Raw genomic sequence first — 17,595 nt, forward strand, 5'->3', positions numbered from 1 at the left:
GGCAATCTTTCCCCTGTATTTGATAAGTACAGAAATTTTGGCAATTTTATCAATTTATTTTTAGCCATTACTTTTCAGATTGTTACCTCTAATTGGAAAGACATCTAAAAAATGTCCTTTCAAGCATGGTGGAACTTACTATGTCACCATCACAGAATGGATAGAGCTTATACTACTTCCACTCCTTTGATGATTAAAAGAGACTTACTTAGGTTACCTTTAACCAATTTTTTATCTAGAAAGTCAACTTAACTTTTATTGTTATTATCTCTGCAATGTTATTTAATGTACTCTAACTTTGGTCTTCACCATTTTTAATACCTCTAACTCATTTTCGCTTTTTGGACACTTCCTCTTTTTCTCTCTGTCTCTCCTTTTTCTTTTTCTTCTTTCTTCCTTTCCTCTTCTCCTCCCTCTTCTCTTTCTTTCTTTCCTCTTTCCACAAAATTCTTCTAAAAATGCTTTTTTCTCTTAGTACAGCTATATTTCATAAGGATATTTTATAACATTGTTTTTCTTATGTCCATTATCCATGTTGTTATTAAGCTTCCTGTTTTTTTTCGACTTTGTAATGATGTTTTACATTGTTTTACACTCCCGATAAAGCATCTTAAACTAAAAAGAAAAAGTATGATCAAAATCTCATCAGTCATAGTATATAAGAAGATGAATATTAGAAAAACCCTGAGCATTGTATACCACACATACCTAATATGTATAACAATTAGTCTACCTTCCACATAACACTTGTATCTATATTATCAGCTAATAGAAAATAGTATTGGCTAAATTACTAGTGCCTATCTTTACTAGGGTATGCCAACCCATATTTTATCCCCACATACGTCTAAGAAGCGTCTTCAGGCTTGCAGTCGAATTTTGGCTTTGTAGCATCCTCTCAGAACCTCCAGTCCTCTTGTCTACCCAGTCCAAATTCTCATGTTTTTTACACCTTACTTGCCAATGATTCTGTATTGGGAGGGGAGCTTCTGTACAGCGCCTCATATATGTATCCCTGAACAATCCCTCAGTCAGTGACCTATCTGAAAGGCAAACAATTGTACCAAACATACCTCCCTCTATAATAGCTCCATGTCCGTCCAAAAAGCCTTGCAGTGTTGCACTGTACATGTACCTTTGTAAACGGCATAATGGAAGTTTCGTCTTTGCTCCATTTATGTTATTTTTGGTAGTACAACTAATGTGAGCCTGAGACTTTCATATATACTCACTAATGAATTAGTGTGGTCATGTTTATCATACACTTGGGCCTGATTTGTATGAAACATGCACGTCATCAAAAGAGCCCTACCACTTGCATTAAATAAATTAAAAAAACAGTATTGCAGGCAAGCCATTTTGTTCTGGTATTTATTGTTCAACATGTTATTCTGTTTAATTGAGGAATAAAAGGAAAAAATGTTCATGTTGGTTTTTTTGGTGTTTTTTTTAAGGTATGATCACATCAGACCTATGGGTGCATGTGGTGTGACAGCATCGGCAGTACCCCTCACTTTACCACCACCGGTTTTCCAGATCCCTCTCCCCCCACCTGATCCCATGACATCTTTCATTACCAGCAAACCTCAAGAACCAGGAAGACGTGAAAAGAAAACGTTGGTACTTCGTAACAGAGGTGAGTTAGAAGTGCCTCTGCACACCATGTTATCATAATATTCAAAAAATTACATTTATTTTACAAAATATCCCATACCAGTAATTGAGGCAAGATGGCAGCTGTGCTAGGACAGTCAATCAGACTCTCTTCTCCACCCGACCTTGCATTGATTTTCACCCGACTGCTTGCCCTCGGCTTGCAGATGCAGTCTGATTAGCGGGACTGTCTGCTGTTTGGGGGCATTACAGTACACAAGATCCTAGCAGTACTATACAGCATTGTAAGGAGGTTGGTGCGGCGAGCGGCCCTTGGTGAAGTCAGACTGACAGATCCGGGGAAGCCCAGCATCTTGCTACGGCCCGGATGGTACCCAATCCGAAGCACGCTCCCAATCCTTGTTGCAGTACCGTGGGACATACGGGAGCCAGTAAATTTACCATACGGTGAAGCGATGCAGCCCCGTGAAAGTAGTTGCGGTTGGGGGCAGCCTTGATGCAGCTGTGAGTGACCTGACGTGAACAGGTGCAAGAACTGTGTCCGCAGCAACAGTGGAGGATTTCTTTAAAAGAACTGCTCGTCAACGGTTGCACGTGGACCAGAGGTGGAGGTGGCTGAACAAAATGCTGACTCCCTAACGGTAATGTGATCTGGAGACGACCTCCAGGTGGTTGATAGGACCCTGCTCGAATGATACTGCCCTCGAGAGGGACCCAGCTGAGGACATCATGACAGTGAGTACTGGCCCATGATCTGAGGATACACATCCTGTGGGTGGCCGGCTTGCTGGGCAAGCAGCAGCAGGGAATAATGTATTTGATTCACCCCAACTTCAAAGCCCATTGTTTGACAGAAGTGCAAGCTGATCTGGAACCTTTTTTTCTCCTTATCTAATCAATCTCAATAGTCTGAGGAGGAGCATTTAGGCCAGGAGATATTGGGGACCGGAAAAGAAGAACATCGCAGGGCAGCATATCTAATTATTTAAGTAGGTTAGCCGATACAGATGGTATCCCATTACCTGAGGAAGGCTTGAGTGATCCATGTTTGACAGTTAGGAGAAAGGAGCCACAGCTGGAGGCTAGCTTGAGGTGCGATCTGAGTTGGGACTATACTACTTTGCCCCTGCTGGGCGGTAGCGTTGCCGATGGCAAATAAGTCCGCCTGAGTCACCACAATGTCGTAAAGCAATATATCAAGGCATCATGAAAGAAACATGGGCTGATAGTCGCAAGGCTCAGAACACCATTCAGAAGCTACTGGGGGCCATTCGCAGAGTGGCTGTAGGAGAGTAGGGCCTGCTTCCTATGGTTACCCACACTTTTTGCTGTGATTCTCTGGTTTTTCGACTTTAGTGTGGCTGTGGGCCTGCCAATCGGACCCACAGCCCAGCTGTTCTCTCTCTAAATTGATACCATGTACTCTAGGTACATACCAGATTGGTTACTGGGTCACCCTTGTGAGCCCCTGTATAGTGTACCATAGGTACCCAGGGCATAGGTGCACATTAGGCCTACCAGGGGCTGCAGCATGTATTGTGCCACCCTGGTTTGCCTTCCAAACTGACACCACAGGTCTGTTTCACACAGCCTGGGTAAGGTGGTGTAATCACCCCTTACTTAGATATAGTATACCTATATCTATATATACATATAGACACATATACACCTATAAGTCACTCCTATGGCAGGCCTTAACAATCCTGGAGGCAGAGTGCTTGGTTTTATGTGAGAGGGTGCCCTAGCATGAGCTGAGCCCCTCTGCAGCTTTCGAACCATCTCTCTATAGCTGTTCTATGATATAGCCATACCATATACTCTTAAATGCATTATAATCCTCGTGGTTAATGCTAACTGTGGTTTGGCTTCATCAAAACATGTCATGTAAGGTGTCAAGCACTTTGGAATACTACCCCCACCAGTCCTGGCGGAGGGGGTAGCATTCCACCCTTCTAGAGGGAGAAGACATGTAGTTACTGGTTTAAGGAAAAAATTGAGACCATCATCAACAAACTAAACACCACCCTTCCGCAAAATAATTCCTATGCCCCCGGGTGTCTGCTGAGCCCAGTACACCTACCTAGGGAATGTTTGCAAGTCCTCCCCTCTATTTCGGAAGCAGACTTCAAGAGAATGGCACACGGAATTACCTCTGGATCCCCCCTTGACCCGTTGCCTCCAAAAACTTGGAAAGCGTGCGGAACTGAACTCTTCCACACCCTCCGCAGGATCTGCAACCAATCCTTGTGTTGCGGAGTTGTCCCTACCCCCTGGAAACAAGCACTTATCACCCCACTGCTGAAGAAACCTTCACTGAACCCTGAGTGTTTATCCAACTTTCGGCCCATATAGCTTCTACCCTTCCCGGTGAAAGTTGTGGAACGCTGGGTTAGCTCCTGTCTATCGATACATCTGGAGCAGAATCACATTTTGGACAATTTCCAGTTTGGATTTCGCCCAGCCCATGGCACCGAGACAGCGGTGCTTACAGCCATGGAAGAAATTCGTATGCGTGCAGACAGGGGCCACGCAGTGGCCTTGATCTTATTGGACCTGTCTGCCGCATTCGATACGGTCAACCATGCGATTCTGTTAAAAAGACTCAAAGAGGCAGGGGTTGACGGCACCGCGTTGCTCGGGTTCCACTCATACCTGCGAGATAGGAAACAGGCTGTGTCCCTCCCCCCTTTTCAATCCGCTTTTTCCCCGGTACCTTACGGGGTGCCCCAGGGCTCGTCCATCAGCCCGATCCTTTTTAATGTTTATTTGAAACCATTAGTTATTTTGATTAAATCCCACAGTCTAAGAACTATAAATTACGCGGACGATACCCAGCTTATCCTTTCCTGGGAGGGGGAAGATTCAATTCCCATGGAATCGTTCCACGACTGCCTGAGAGACACAGCCAGCTGGCTGCACAAAAATTCTTTGCAATTCAATTCATCAAAGACCGAGGTATTGTTCTGTGCCGGGAGCCAGATTCCTCGTCTATTTCCCACGGAATTCTGGCCCCCGGAAAACCCAGAAAAACCACAGCCGGTGACTAGTGTCCGTAATTTGGGCGTCATGTTAAACGACAAACTCAGCATGGAAACGCAGGTAATCAAAACAGTTTCCACCTGCTCGGCCCTATTGCGTTCTCTACGCAAAATTATGCCACTATTTCCCTCACAGGCACGAGCACTAATAGTCAGGTGTACTATTTTTAGTCGCCTTGACTATTGTAATGCACTTCTGCTAGAGTCCCCAGCGGTTCTGCTGGACAGACTCCAAAGAGTCCAGTCGGCCGCAGCCAAACTTGCTCTCGGATGGACCAGAAGATCCTCGGCTACAGCAGCCTTAGCCGAGCTACACTGGCTCCCACTGAAGCAGCGAATAGCTTTTAAAGCACTTTGTCTTGTTTTTAAAGCGCTACACGGAACTGGCCCCAGATCCCTACAAAAAATGTTTTCCTGGTACACCCCCACTAGAACTCTCCGATCCGCCTCAGCCTGCCTTGTTGTGGTACCCAGATTCAATAAGGTAAGGACGGGGGGAAGATCCTTCAGAGTATCTGCCGCTAAGCTCTGGAACAGTTTGCCGGTTGACATTTGCCAAAACCCACAACTCCTTCCTTTTAGAAAGCGAATTAAAACCTGGCCCTTCCCCTAAACCCCTCACCGTTACTCGTTCCTAGCCCCCCCCGTTCACTTTCATCTCAAGAGTAATCTCTCAGCGCCAGGATACCTGCCAGGTGACAGATGCGCTATATAAATGTTTAAAAATAAAAATAAAAAAATAAAAAACCTGGTTAAAGTTAAACCGAGCCGCAGCATCACAAAATGGATGCTGCTGCCACAGACACGAGTCTGACCTCCTGTTGCTGGTCGAAACTCCGGCAGGGGAGGCCTGGACAATAGGTTTCCTGTCCAGGGAGGTGCCAGCACCTCCCCAGACAGGCTTTTGTGTATTGGGGCAGGGAGGGCTGCATTCAGTGAATGCTTTCCAGACACTGCATGGGGCACACAAGGTGCTCCATGCATTTCCCAGTTCAAACTGGTTGCTGGGGCACTCTGCTCCAGCTCTGGCGCAAAACTGGACAAAGGGAAAGAGGCTTAACCACACACCTTCCCAGGTCCACCCATAGGAGGGACCTTAAGGGTAGTCCAGCCCCTACACTCCGTATAAGTATAGGAGCGGTGTCCCCAGGACTTTAGATTACCCTGGACAAAACTTTGATACAGAAATTCTGGACCTTCGACATTCCATTTCGACTGGAAGACGGAAGACATCTCCCTTGTGGTTAAGGAGTGACCACCCTGTTCAAACAGGCACCAACAGCAACTTTGCCCGTCTGAATTTCCGAGGCTCCCACCGGATCCCGAAGAATCTGCGACACAGGACACGGACTTCCAGACATCTCTGACCCCGACCTTCAATCCCAGCAAACCTGAGACCCGTGGCGGACACGAGAGACGTGGGACTGGAACTCCAGGACATCCTGCATTTTGCTAACTGCATCGACTCCCGAGGTGTCTCGCAGTTGTGCATTGGGGTACGAGAAGCCCCAGACCCGAGCCCCATTTGCACTGAAGCTCAGGCCTCTACACTCCACGAGTGTCCCGTGGGGCCCGCTCTTGCATTTCAGCTCGACGTGTCTTCCCGGTTCCTAGTCCGTTGGCTAGTGAGCCCCCTGAAGACTTTCTTTTACAACTAACTTGCTTTCCTGGTTGCTCCAGGCTTGCTCCAACTTCCCTACAAAGGAGAAGTTCCCCAGACCTTGCTGGTCTGCACCGAAGCCATTCTCGACATCCTGCGTGGGTTGCGTTTGCCAAGGCTTGTTGGGTCCAGTCCGGATACCGACACCGCAGTCAACTAGATCCTTCGTGGGACAGCTCGAATCCAGCTCCTGGTCGTCTCCGACACCTCCTGGTCCTCGTAGCTGAAGAGACAAACTTCACATCTTCATTCACTGGCAAGTGACCCAGACTCCGTCCCTTCTGCTTTCAGGTTCTACAGATCTTCGATCCACCCTTGAATTCACCCGGACACTTTTTCCTCTGGTCGCCTGCAGCACTTCTTTGCATCTCTCCATTGAAAACGACGACGAAACCCAACAAGAAAAAACACCTATGCACCCGGCTTCCCTGGGTGAGGTAACACGAGTACTCCGGTGCTCCCGTGGGTCTTGACTCTCGAAGTGTCCTAGTTTAAAAGGGTTCCATCATAGTCCATCCGGAAGTGTCCTTAAATTGTATATTTGTAACTTCTACGTTTCCCATAGAAAGTCAATGGTAACCCGCATCTGTGTTTAGACACTGCACGCGTCTCCTGTGGACCTCCTACTTCCTAACCTTTGGTTGTTTAGAGTAGCCCCAGCGATTCCACAGGCCCCAGGCCTGCTTTCTAATTCTCTCGTGGTTCTTATACCACTACTTTAGTATATGGTTTGTGAGGCCCCTAGGGCATAATGTATACTGTGCAACTTATCGTATATTAACTCAGTGACTTGTATTGTATTTTTACCTCTGACCTTATAAAGAGTGCAGAGGGGGTTTGTTTAGAATAAATACATATATATTTGATGTGTACCTTGTGTGGTGTCCTTTCATTTGGTACTCAAGGGATTATAATTGGTAAAACAACTTGCTTAATACGCTCTCTGAAGTCTTAGCCTGATGACTGCTGGTCCATGCTACCACTAGGATAGCTTTCTATAAGGTTGACTTTACAACCACCATCAATAAGGGTCGATTAGACTGGTGCAAGGTGCCCACTAGAACTAGTGGACATCATATGCCAGGCTAACTTCTCACATTGGTCTGCAGCTTATGGGATAAGAACTTGCATTGTTTTACCAAATAATCTTGAGAATATCATTTGAAAGATCATATCAAGGTACCTGTAGGTACACATGAATCTAGTCTTATATACATAAGTTCTACTGAACTTAGCAGTTGCAGGTGGTAAGGGCTTAGCACACCCTGACTACAACTCCTAGAGGTGTTCTAGTAGGAAACAAGTAGTATAGGTAGGTGCACACACCACACCACACTAGTCATGTCCTTGGAAGCAGGGCCTAGTAGGCCTCTGCCAGAAGACAACCCAAGGTTGCCTTCTAAGTATGACACATTCTCTTTTCAAGAATTGAGAAGCTCGTGTGTGGTCAGAAAGTTAAGACAAGGAGTCCAACCTTTAACCACCTGGTAGATATCTTAGTGGAACATGATGTAGAAAATGCATCAGACCCAAGTAGCCACGGTAGTAGGGATGGGGGCAATCCCTCATCAGAAGATAATCCTAATGGGGATGCCCCACTGGTCTCTGAAGATGTGAGGATGTAGATCAGGATGAGGTTGATGGACCTAACCTGGGAAACACAGGACTAACTGGAGGTGGAGAAGGCCTAGGATGGCCTCCCTCTAACCTTCCAGCTAGGCCTAATGGTGGGAATAGAAGGCCCTGATCCCTTTCCAGTGGATCTGAACATTCTGACTCATCAATAGGGTCCAATGCCTCTGGTCAGAGGAGGATGACTTCTCCTCAGAGAAGAGAGTATAAAGCTAGGATGAGAGAAGTCAAGCAAAGGATCAAGAGGCAAGAAGTTGCCCTTGCAAAAGAGACCCTGGCTCTTGAAAGAGAGAAGAAATTGTGTGGGCTAGAGCCCACTTGTGGCAGCAACAACTTTAGTGGTAGGGAAAGGTCTCATGACCATAGAAACCTGAACGAGATTGTCCCTCCCTATCAGATTGGGGATGACATCCACAAGTGGATAACTGCTTTGAAGAGGGCTTGCAAAGTACAGCAAGGTACCCCAAAGGCAGTGTGCAGCAATCTCGTGGCTCTCCTTTGCAGACAAAGGAAGAGACAAACTCCTCACTGATAGAGAAGAGGATGCTGACAACTACAATGTCCTGAAGAGTGCTCTGATAGGTGGGTTTGGCCTAACCACTGAGCAGTACAGGTTGCTGTTCAGGGATACCCAAAAGAGACAGACTCAGGACTGGACTGATTTTGTAGATTGTGCTGCTAAGGCTCTGGAAGGTTGGTTACTGGGCGGTAAAGTAAGTGACTATACAGGATTGTATAACCGAACAGATTCTTAACAACTGTCAAAACCAGCAATTGCATCAACACCTGGTTGACTCTGATTTGACCTCTCCCCAAGAATTGGGTAAGAAGGCAGACAAATGGGTCAGAACCAGGGTGAAGCAGAAGGTACAGAACCAAGGTGGTGATCAGAAGAAGCAAGACCAAAAGGATGGGGAGAAAGCAAAAGACCAGAAGTCTTCTCAAGGTCCCCAAAAAGCTTCTAATGGTGGGGGTTCCCAACAATCTAAAAAGAAAGAAGGCCCAAAGAAACCATGGTGCAAAGTTAATACTCACTGGACCAGTGATTGCAAAAATGAGGAAGCAGCTCCAGCCACCATTGCCCCTAAGGCAACTGTTCCCCCTAGTTCAGCTCCAAGTGGTGGTTCTCAACAGAAGGGTGTAGTAGGGTTAACCCTGGGAACTGAGATGGATTCTGGCCTAGTCAGAATACCAACTCAAGCTGTTTTGATCTGTGATGGGAACATAATTATGTCCTCTACTGTGAGTCCCAATAACTTGGGCAAGTACAGATAAACTCCTTTAATTACAAAGTGGCTCAGGCCTACAGGGACATATGTGCTAGTGTTACAATGGTGACGCCCAGCTTTGTGGACCCTGGACAGATCATACTAGGTAAAAATTACCTAGTGACCAATGCTAGGAAGGTCACTACCACTCACAGTATGGCAATTGTTAATTCCTCCTGGGTAGGGGTAACTGGCCTCAAGAAGGTTGTGGTTAGCTCAGACCTCCCTGTAGAATGTTTGCTTGGCAATGACCTGGAAACTTCAGCCTGGTCTGAAGTGGAGTATAGGACCCATGCAGAAATGTTAGGAATATCAGCACATGTCCTTGCTGTGACTAGGTCACAGGTCAGAAATTGCAACACTGAACAGGCACTGGATTCTGGAAAAATGGACCAGTTGCCTACCAGGAGGAGAAGCAGTAGGGTTAAGGCAGTGCCTTCCCCCCCTGCCTCAGGAAGGCTGAGGAAGCTGATTGTGAGACCCAGGAAGGAACTGTCCTAGAGGAACTTGAGCCTGATCAGGTTGAATTTCTTGGGACAGGGGGACCTTCCAGGGCAGATCTGAGGCAGGCGCAGTTGGACTGCCCTTCTCTTGAACCCCTCAGACAGCAAGCTGCTGGTGAGGCTGCAGGGAATGCTAGTGGCGCGCCTAAGACTTATTGGGATGAAGGGCTCCTTTATTCAGAGGCTAGAACAAGACTTGGGACAGGCTTGTCCCTCATTTTTACTGGCCTCACATGTCAGAAGATACCAAGGAGTTTTGTCGCTCCTGTGTCACCTGCCAAGCCTGTGGCAAATCAGGTGGCACCACAAAAGCCCCCCCTTATACCACTACCTGTGGTGGGGGTTCCCTTTGAACGTGTAGGGATTGACATTGTTGGACCAATGGATCCCCCAAACAGCCTCTGGGCACAGATTTATTCTGGTGGTAGTGGATCATGCCACCAGATACCCAGAAGCTATCCCACGTAGGACCACAACAGCACCTGTTGTGACAAGAGCCCTCCTGGGAGTTTTCTCAAGAGTGGGTTTTCCTAAGGAGGTTGTCTCAGACAGAGGTGCAAACTTCATGTCTGGATACCTGACTGCAATGTGGAAGGAGTGTGGAGTGAACTACAAGTTCACCACCCCCTATCACCCACAATGCAATGGTCTAGTTGAGAGATCAACAAGACCTTAAAGGGCATTATTAAGGGTCTCCCTGAAAAGCTCAGGCGAAGATGGGACATCCTGCTGCCCTGACTTTTGTTTGATTATAGAGAAGTCCCACAGAAGGGGTTTGGCTACTGCCCTTTTGAACTTTTGTTTGGACATCCTGTAAGGGGACACCTTTGTCTGGTGAAGGAGGGATAGAAGTTACCTCTCAAACCTCCCAAGCAAGACATTGTGGACTATATACTTGGTCTCCGCTCCCGGTTGGCTGAGTACATGAAAAAGGCATCCAAAAACCTTGAGCCCAGTCAGGAATTGCACAAGGTCTGGCATGACCAAAAGACTGTGCTGACTGTTTACCAGCCAGGACAGAAAGTGGTGGTGTTGGAGCCTGTGGCCCCAGCAGCTCTCCAAGACAAGTGGAGTGGACCCCACACTATTATTGAACAGAAGGGAGAAGTCACCGATTTGGTTGACCTCGGAACTCCCAGGAGCCGCCCCCACAGGGTGCTTATTATTATTATTATTAAAAGCAATTTATATGGCGCAACTAAGCCCAATGGGCGTCAAGGCGCATAACCAAATAGTAACAGCTGTTAAAAGTACCACTATACAGTTATACAACTATTGCGGGTAGGCCTTGATGAAATACCAGGTTTTAAGGGCCTTTTTAAAAGAGGAGAGAGAGGACTGTGTCTTAATATTAAGGGGGAGAGAGTTCCACAGCTTTGGTGCAACAATTGAGAATGCCCTATCTCCCCATCGTGCTCTTTTGGCTCGAGGGACGACCAACAGGTTCAACTCAGCAGATCTAAGCGCTCTCCCCGGCTGGTAGGGAGTAAGCAAGGCGCATAAAGGGTGCGTACATCTTTCTGACAGAGCTCTATAAGCTAAGCAAAGAATTTTAAAGGAAATCCTCAGTTGAATAGGAAGCCAGTGAAGAGTCTTTCTGGCCATAGTGGCAGAAGAAGTATTGGGGAGTGCTAGGACAAAGCGGGCCGCGGCATTTTGTACAATTTGTAGCCGCTGGGTGAGCCCCTTGTTGGCATCTGCATAAAGTACATTGCAGTAATCCAACCTCGAGCCCACCAGTGCCACTACTATCTGCTTCCGTGCTGAGAGAGAGAGATAATGAAGAATTCTTCTGAGTATTTTTATAACTCCCCAGCAGGTAGCGACCGTGCGATTAACCTGTAGGGTCATAGACAGCGAGGTGTCAAAAATAACGCCGAGATTTCTGGCTGACTGGGAGGGAGAAGGACAGGTTCCCAGCGCAGACGGCCACCACTCAGTAGACCAGATATCCTGGTCCTTGCCAAAGACCAGGATCTCGGTTTTATCGCCGTTCAACTTCAGAGAATTCTGAAGCATCCAGTCAGAAACTGTCTGCATACAGATTCTGAAGTTGGCGGCGGATGTAGATACTGAGTGGGCTAATGACACCATAATTTGAGTGTCATCGGCGTATGACACCACTTCCATCCCCTGAGATTTTACTAGCCTCGCAAGGGGTGCAACATAAATGTTGAATAGGGTCGGACTCAAGGCCGACCCTTGGGGCACCCCACATTGCAAGGATTTAACAGGGGATAGAAATTCGCCGAGCTTGACTCTCTGCTCTCCATGTTGTAAAAAAGAGTGCAGAAGGTTAAGAGCCACACCTGAGATCCCTGCCTCCCTCAACCGAGATGTTAAGATGGAAGGAGACAGGGTATCAAATGCTGCGGTGAGGTCCAGAAGGACCAATACCGTAGTGTGTCCGGCATCTACCTTCATACGGATGTTATTGACCACCATGGTCAACGCAGACTCCGTACTATGGACTTTGCGAAAGCCATGTTGGGATCCATCAAGATACCCAGATGAGTCAAGAAATGTAGAGAGATGACAATTAAGGTGAGACTCAAGTATTTTTGCGGGAGCGGGTAACAGCGAAATAGGTCTAAAAATTTTCAGCTGTTCCGGGTCCAGCGTGGGCTTCTTGAGTAATGGCTTAACTATCGCCCTCTTCCACGATAAAGGGAAGATGCCTTGGGTGATAGATCCATTCATCACCTCTAGCAAAGGTGGCAACAGAGTAGCTCTGCAATCCTTCAAGATTTTCAGAGGACATGGATCCAGAGGGGATGAAGATTTGATCCTATCAAGAAGATTATCAAGTTTATCCAAAGTAAGGGGCGGAAAGTCCGTTAAGGTGTTAACATGGTCACTAGACCAGGCTTCCAAACTCTTCAGGATTTGAGGAGAGGAATCATCCATATTAGTTCTTTGCATTTCCAAAGCCGTATAGATATCATCAATCTTCTTATAGAAGAACTCTGATATGTTGTCGCAAAGCTCCTGTGAGCCCACTACTGGATCCGGCACCTGAAGAGTACAAAGTGAGTCCACGATCTTAAATATCTCACTAGAAGAAGTAAGGGAAGTAGTGAGATTAGTAAAATATAACTGTTTTTCTTTAATGACCGAGGACTTATAGTCAGCTAGCAGTTTCTTATGTAATTCCCTATCCTGTGGATCCCAGTTTTTCCTCCATTTCCTCTCTTGTCTTCTGCATCCCTGTCGTAGAAGTCTAAGAGATTCCGTATACCAGGGAGCAGTGGGTTTACGGCGCGCAGAGTATCTGTAGGACAATGGAGCTAGTTCATCCACCGCCCTGGAGATCGAATCAGAGAATAGTTCCGCTCCTTCATCCACATCCCCCGAGGCAGAGTAGCTGTCATTGTTTATAAATGGTGCAACGGCATCACTCGTAAAGTTTTTGAAGCTCCTCTTTGGTCCTCTAGTGAAGGTGCAGGGATCAGTCTTTCCTTCCAGAGAATAAGTCATCTGAAGAGGAATGGCAAGATGATCAGACCATACTAAGGATACCGGGGTGTCCACAGATAGCCTGTCATCATTGGTAAAGACTCCATCCAAGATATGGCCCGCCCTATGAGTAGAAGTCTTTACAAGTTGGATACAATCACAGGCCGCCAGCGCATCCACCAACCTGGTGGAATCATGGTCCTCCAAATTATCCAAATGAAAATTAAAGTCTCCAAGGATGGCCAGGCGAGGGTTACCGAAATATGGTTCAAGGATTCTAAGAAGATCCTCGGTAAACGATGCTCTGGAACCAGGGGGTCTATATAAAAGGATTCCAGAGAAGGAGACCGAAGGAGCACATAGTATTGAAAAATGTAGGGCCTCAAAAGAGTCTGAGATTGAAGTCAGAGGTTTAATCGTACATTGCAAAGCAGTACTGCAAAGAATGGCCAATCCACCCCCTCTTCGTCTGAGCCTGTCATACCGAAACAGATTGTACCCTTCAGGAATGGCCATTGAAAGATCGTGACCAGAGGACTCAGAGGCCCAAGTTTCAGTGACAAACATCCACTCCGGCTTCCTATCTGTCACAAACTCATGGAATGCAATATTGTTCTTAATGATGGATCTAGCATTGATCAAAAATCCATTCTTTTTTATTGGACTCTCAGAGGAGCTGAGGCTGCTCCTGTGTGCTGATAAGGGGAGCATAGGGGGTAGAACAGCAGAGTCACACGTATGACAACAAAAGGAGTGCCGAATACCATCAGGAGAGAATTTGTGGGTACAGGGTAAAATCTCAGGCTTAAGGGCTAATAGCTCTGATATAGAATAGTAAAGAGGTACCTCAAATTGAAGGAACGATGGTCCGGAGTCCAGCCCGTCCTCAGCGCGGACGGGCTGAACTCTGGCGTAACTCCGGCGTTAGTCCGGCGTTCCCGCTGCGCGTGTCCGCTGCGCGTCAGCGTGACCTCCATTTAAAGGCTTCTAGCGTCCTTTTGACGACTAGAGCGCGCTGAGAGCCCCGACCAGCCCAAGATGGCCGCCACCGGTGAATCCACACCGGGAAATGAATCGGGGAAAAGGTCCGCCCAACAGCGGTGGGTTTAACGTTTTATCATGCAGGCAATGAGGACAGGTAAGAATAGGGCAGAGAGTAAATATCAGCTCTGTAAAAGTGGACAAAACACAAAAGAAGGTTAAAAATGCGCGAGTGGCCGCTCTTCAATCAGAGACCACCCGCAATGCGCACATGCGAAGTAGAATAGCTGAAATTACCCGGACACCTTATTTTCCCTCCTTTAAAGGCTTCTAGCGTCCTTTTGACGACTAGAGCGCGCTGAGAGCCCCGACCAGCCCAAGATGGCCGCCACCGGTGAATCCACACCGGGAAATGAATCGGGGAAAAGGTCCGCCCAACAGCGGTGGGTTTAACGTTTTATCGTGCAGGCAATGAGGACAGGTAAGAATAGGGCAGAGAGTAAATATCAGCTCTGTAAAAGTGGACAAAACACAAAAGAAGGTTAAAAATGCGCGAGTGGCCGCTCTTCAATCAGAGACCACCCGCAATGCGCACATGCGAAGTAGAATAGCTTCATGTCAACAGACTGACTGAAACCATATGTTGACAGGGCAGACATGGGCTTGCTCATGGCTACTGATGAAGGACAGGAGGAAGAGAGTGACCCTCTCCCAGACCTGCTCACTCAGAACCCTGATGATGGTTCAGTTGATGGTGTAGCCTTGACAGGCAGCCTCACGGACAAACAACAGAAGGACTGCAGACAGGTTCTGCAGGCCTACAGACATATGTTTTCACTGACTCCAAGTTAGACTACCTGGTGCACTCATGAAGTGGACACTGGGGACAGTCTGCCTGTTAAAAGTAAGATTTACAGGCAACCTGATCATGTCAGGGACTGTATCAGGACAGAGGTCCAAAAGATGTTGGTATTTGGAGTCATTGAGCCCTCAGAGAGCCCTGGGACAGGAAGAGGTGTGGCGCCGCGGCCAGGGTGACTGACTCCGGAATCTGGGGATCACGGTTCGATCCCCGGCACCGGCGGCAGATTAGCCCAGCACCATGTGACTCTGGGCAATAGCTTGCTTAATCTTCCTGACGGCCCCCAGCGCCTAGAGACCCTTACGGGTGATTGTGCGCTTTACAAATGTGGATTATTATTATTATTATTGGGCCAGTCTAGTAGTCCTGATGCCTAAACCTCACACCCAAGATGGTAAGAGAGAGATTAGGTTTTGCGTGGATTACAGAGGTCTCAATGCTGTCACTAGGACAGATGCCCATCCAATACCCAGGGCAGATGAGCTCATTGACAGATTGGCATCTGCCAAGTTTTTGAGCACATTTGACCTGACAGCCGGCTACTGGCAGATCAGACTAGCTGATGATGCAAAGACCGCATTTTCAAACCCTGGTGGACATTATCAGTTTGTGGCAATGCCCTTTGGTCTGAAACATGCACCTGCTACATTTCAAAGGTTGGTGAACCAAGTCCTCTCAGGCCTGGATGACTGTTGTGCAGCTTATCTAGATGATATTGCTGTCTTTAGCTCCACCTGGGAAGATCACCTGAACCACCTAAAAAATGTTTTGGAGGCCCTGCAAAAGGCAGGCCTAACTATTAAGGCTACCAAGTGCCAGATAGGGCAGAGTCAGGTTGTATACCTGGGCCACCTTGTAGGTGGAGGCCAGGTTCAACCATTGCAGAGCAAGATCCAGACCATAATGGACTGGACTGCTCCAACCACCCAGACTCCGGTCAGAGCTTTCTTGGGCCTGACTGGGTATTACAGGAAATTTGTCAAGGGGTATGGTTCCATAGTGACACCCCTAATGACTTAACTTCCACGAAAATGCCTAAGAAAGTTCAGTGGAGAGTCAGCTGTCAAAAGGCATTTGATGACTTAAAGCAGGCCATGTGCACTGCACCAATTCTGCAGAGTCCACACTACTCCAAAGAATTCATTGTTCAAACAGATGCTTCTGAGTTGGGGGTAGGGACTGTGGTTTCACAACTGAATAAAGATGGTCAAGACCAGCCAGTAGCTTTTATTAGCAGAAGGCTGACCCCTAGAGCAAACCGTTGGTCAGCTATTGAGAGGGAGGCCTTTGCTGTGGTTTGGGCACTGAAGAAGCTGAGGCCATACTTGTTTGGTACTCACTTCAAGGTTCAGACGGGCATAAGCCCCTCTTGTGGCTAAAACAGATGAAGGGTGAAAATCCCCTACAGGGTATGGACTTTACAGTGGAACATAGACCTGGGAGTAACCATGCCAATGCAGATGGACTCTCCAGATATTTCCACTTAAAACATGAAGACTCAACTGGTCAAGGTTAGTTTAATGTCCCTGCGGTTGGATGGGGGGGTTGTGTAGGAGAGTAGGTTCTGCTTCCTTACCCTACTTTTTGCTGTGATTCTCTGGTTTTTCGACTTTAGTGTGGCTGTGGGCCTGCCAATCAGACCCACAGCCCAGCTGTTCTCTCTCTAAATTGATACCATGTACTTTAGGTACATACCAGATTGGTTGCAGGCGCCAAATAGGGCAGGAAAATACAATTTTCATAATTGTAGCTTAAAAACCAACTAACATGAAAGAGGATGTTTGATTACAATTTCTCAGACACCAAACTCATACCTGTTACTAGTCACAAGTTAGCACTTATGAAATGTAGTAAAGCAACTCAATGTTATCCTATGGGACATGTAGGCCTCATAGTAGTGAAAGCCGAATTCAGTAGTTCTTCCAGGACATGTAAAACTTAAAAATACATGTCCAGTCCTTTAATTACAATGCACCCTGCCCTATGTGCTACCTAGGGCCTACCTTAGGGGTAACCTAACAACAATAAAAGGGGAGTTCAATGCCTAGCAAGGGGGGTATATCACCAAGTTGAATTGGCTGTTTAAAACTGAATTCATGCTGCAATGGCACAATAAATCATGCAGGCCTACTAGTATCATTTAATTTACAGGCCTTGCGATATGGCATACCACTCTACTAGGGACTTACTGAAAATTTAAATATGCCAAACAGGTATAAGCCAATTTTACCATGTTTAGGTTGTGGAGCAGATTAATTTTAATCTGTTTGGTGCAGGGTCACCACTCCTACTTCGGGTCCTTATCAAGTAAGGAGGAATCAACAGTGGAGCGAAGTTCAAACTCATTTATTAATCATTCATGAATGAGTCTCCATCCAACGAGCACCATGGAGTTACTAAAGGAGAGAGCACACTTGAACGATAGTTACATGGGTTTTTATTGGGAAGATCACAAACAAGGAACATAGGTAAATAGAACTTTGGAAAGAACACACAAATGAGGTAAGGCAAGAATCTACAGCCTCGGTGTGTTGTGCAATTGCTACGTTTTAAGGCTGAACAACAAGATATGCTATTCTGA

At 46.9% G+C, this 17,595-nt stretch overlaps 1 protein-coding gene across 1 annotated transcript in view; it reads left to right on the forward strand.

The window, feature by feature from the left end:
• The window catches only part of MKRN2 (makorin ring finger protein 2), a 153,603-nt gene that overhangs the window by 27,949 nt on the left and 108,059 nt on the right, over positions 1-17,595 (forward strand). The window contains exon 3 of the mRNA XM_078661423.1: positions 1,455-1,636. Coding sequence (XP_078517549.1) covers positions 1,455-1,636 — 182 coding nt within the window. The remainder of the gene's footprint in view (positions 1-1,454; positions 1,637-17,595) is intronic.

The sequence above is a fragment of the Lissotriton helveticus genome, chromosome 9, assembly GCF_964261635.1.
Source record: "Lissotriton helveticus chromosome 9, aLisHel1.1, whole genome shotgun sequence".
NCBI classification, from domain to species: domain Eukaryota; kingdom Metazoa; phylum Chordata; class Amphibia; order Caudata; family Salamandridae; genus Lissotriton; species Lissotriton helveticus.